The sequence below is a fragment of the Bolinopsis microptera genome, chromosome 2, assembly GCF_026151205.1.
Source record: "Bolinopsis microptera isolate Bmic1 chromosome 2, MBARI_Bmic_1.0, whole genome shotgun sequence".
NCBI lineage: Eukaryota > Metazoa > Ctenophora > Tentaculata > Lobata > Bolinopsidae > Bolinopsis > Bolinopsis microptera.
Window position 1 is genome coordinate 1,438,385 of NC_087073.1, and position 2,406 is coordinate 1,440,790.

At 39.9% G+C, this 2,406-nt stretch overlaps 1 protein-coding gene across 1 annotated transcript; it reads left to right on the forward strand.

Moving 5' to 3' along the window:
- Window positions 1-336: 336 nt before the first annotated feature.
- On the forward strand, window positions 337-1,098 carry LOC134826262 (uncharacterized). Its single transcript, XM_063838578.1, has one exon. It carries the CDS (start codon window positions 337-339, stop codon window positions 1,096-1,098), a length of 762 nt encoding a protein of 253 aa, XP_063694648.1.
- The last annotated feature ends 1,308 nt before the right edge of the window (window positions 1,099-2,406 follow it).

Sequence of the window (2,406 nt, forward strand, 5' to 3'; positions counted from 1 at the left end):
CTCCACCCTGCTGCTAAGGATATCTGCAACCGCAAGCTTGATGCCCTGAGAACTCTCCACTCCCAAGGAGAAGTATTTAGATTTCTCAAGATGTTTTAAAGACTTCAAAGATTTTTCAAATTGTTTTAAAGTTTTCAAAGAATCCAAAGATTTCTCTCAAAAAGCTTTTTGTAGACAAAAGTGTTAGAAATAAAAAAGCAGTCTGTCGTGAGATTTATTATTACTAATATGTACTATTTACAGGATGTTTAATATTTAATTTAACTCTGTTAACAACTGTATCATTTGGTAACTCTCGACACACAACACTTTAAACATCCTCAACTAAACAAAAGTATGGATAAAGTATTGAGACCGGATAGACTTGAACTGGACCTAGCTACATCAACTCAAGGAGGAAACGCAAACAAATTCATACATTGGAGCACTACGATGGACAACTTCATCGAGACACTGAAAGACACCGTAACTAGTGACGAAGCTAAATACAAGGTTTTAATAAACTTTATTAGCCCCGATATCTTCCTGCACATATCGGGGCTAACTAAATACACTGAAGCCAGCGCCCTCTTACAGGCTCTATTCGTAAAGACGAAAAACCCAAATTATGCTCGTCACTGCCTGGCCATGAGAACCCAGAAGGAAAGAGAATCCATCGAATTATACTTGTTGGCACTAGAAAAACTAGCTAAAGAGTGTGACTTCAAGGATGTAACTGCTGCAGCGCACCAAGAGGAATGTATCAGAACGGCATTCATATCAGGATTGAGCTCACATCAGATCCGTCAACGGCTACTTGAGGATACTAAACCCTTATCTGACACAACTAAGGCAGCTACCACACTTGAGCAAGCCCTCAGGGAGAGTAAGCACTACAATCACCGGGCTTCTGACGAAGGTCACTTAGCGGCAACCGATTCATGCTCTGTTGGTCAAGAGTCTATCTCTCATGTTGCAGCTGTGCAGGGCCGTGCCCAATTCCAATCACAAAATTTAATGACAAAGGACTGTTTTGTCGCTGCAAAAGTAGTAACATGGTTCATGAATCCATTGCTTGCCAGGTATGTGACGACAACTTCAGGCATGGTCGTGGTTTAATTGATACACCAACTTAGTGGACGCCTGCAAGAGAGAATGGATCCAGCTGTCAATAACTATGAGCAACGATGCTAACGGAGTTGCAGCCATAAGATTATCATTTATCTATCTTTTATCTATCTATTATATATCTTTTATCTATCTATATCTTATTTCTATCTTTTATTTATCTTTTATAATATATGAAATTAATTGAATAATTGTATAACGAGGTTCGTGCATATCGAATGTCCAAAACAGACAAAAATTTGGCGGAAGATATTGATTTGGCGGAAGAAACAACTCCACCAAATCACGGGCAGTTCTCTATTGCCAACATCGTGTACAAGTCGACAACACCTAAAGCCTCCCCAACTTCTCCGAAGATTCCAGCTCCCTCTGCTGCTCCTACCACCAGCCTTGACCGTGAACTTCAAAAAGTTGTAACCGGTTACCTCTGTAATACAGTCCCGGAGAACACCTTGAAAAAGAACCAAACTGCTCTGGCAGGGGTCAACTCTTTTAGAGACTTCGCTTTAAAAGATCCAACTGTCCAGACCTCTTGGGAACGTATGCTGCTGTCTAGAATACCAAACGCTCTCGTCCGTTACGTCGCCACAAAGGGAAAAGCATATGAACAGCAGACATTCTATGGATTACTCGGAGGTAAGACGATTTATTGTTACCATTAGTCTAAGTTACATTTTTTAAGGCAATTATTCCCTAGCAAATAAGATAATTATAAAAAATATATTTTGTGGTTTTTATATTGCTTCAGCACATCATTTATACAACCCTTAACTCTTCAGGTCTTAATAGAGTCCTGAAGGCACGGTGCGATGATCAAGAACTACAGGAGGTCTACAACATCTTCCAACACAGGCGTTTCAGACCATTTCAACTTGTATATGACGGCTATCTAAAAGAGAAGCAGTTTACTATGAAAGCGCTCTCGACCAACCAAGCAGACCATCTAACTAAAGAGGAAACTGAAAAGCTAGTCACTGTACTGGGGAACTCCAATGCCGAACAACTGTTGGCTACCCTGATCTTCTTCACAACCTACACGTTTGCAATACGGTAATTTTAATCTTAGCCTTAATTAATTCTAAATGTGCCACAATTCAAATCTGACAATAACACAAATTCTATATTCGTGGCAATATTTATGTGCATTCACAATGTATTGGCCTATTTCTCACTGTTTCCCGAATTTTCCCTTCAGTTACTCGAGTATCAAGATTATTATTAGCTTTCTTGTTCAGCGTTGACAATGTAATAACCTTTCAGGGGAGGAGCTGAACTCAACAACATGACCCCTGCCAGCTT

Excerpts from the sequence above, each read along its gene's own strand:
- LOC134826262 (XM_063838578.1), top strand. The coding sequence starts at position 337 with ATGGATAAAGTATTGAGACCGGATAGACTTGAACTGGACCTAGCTACA.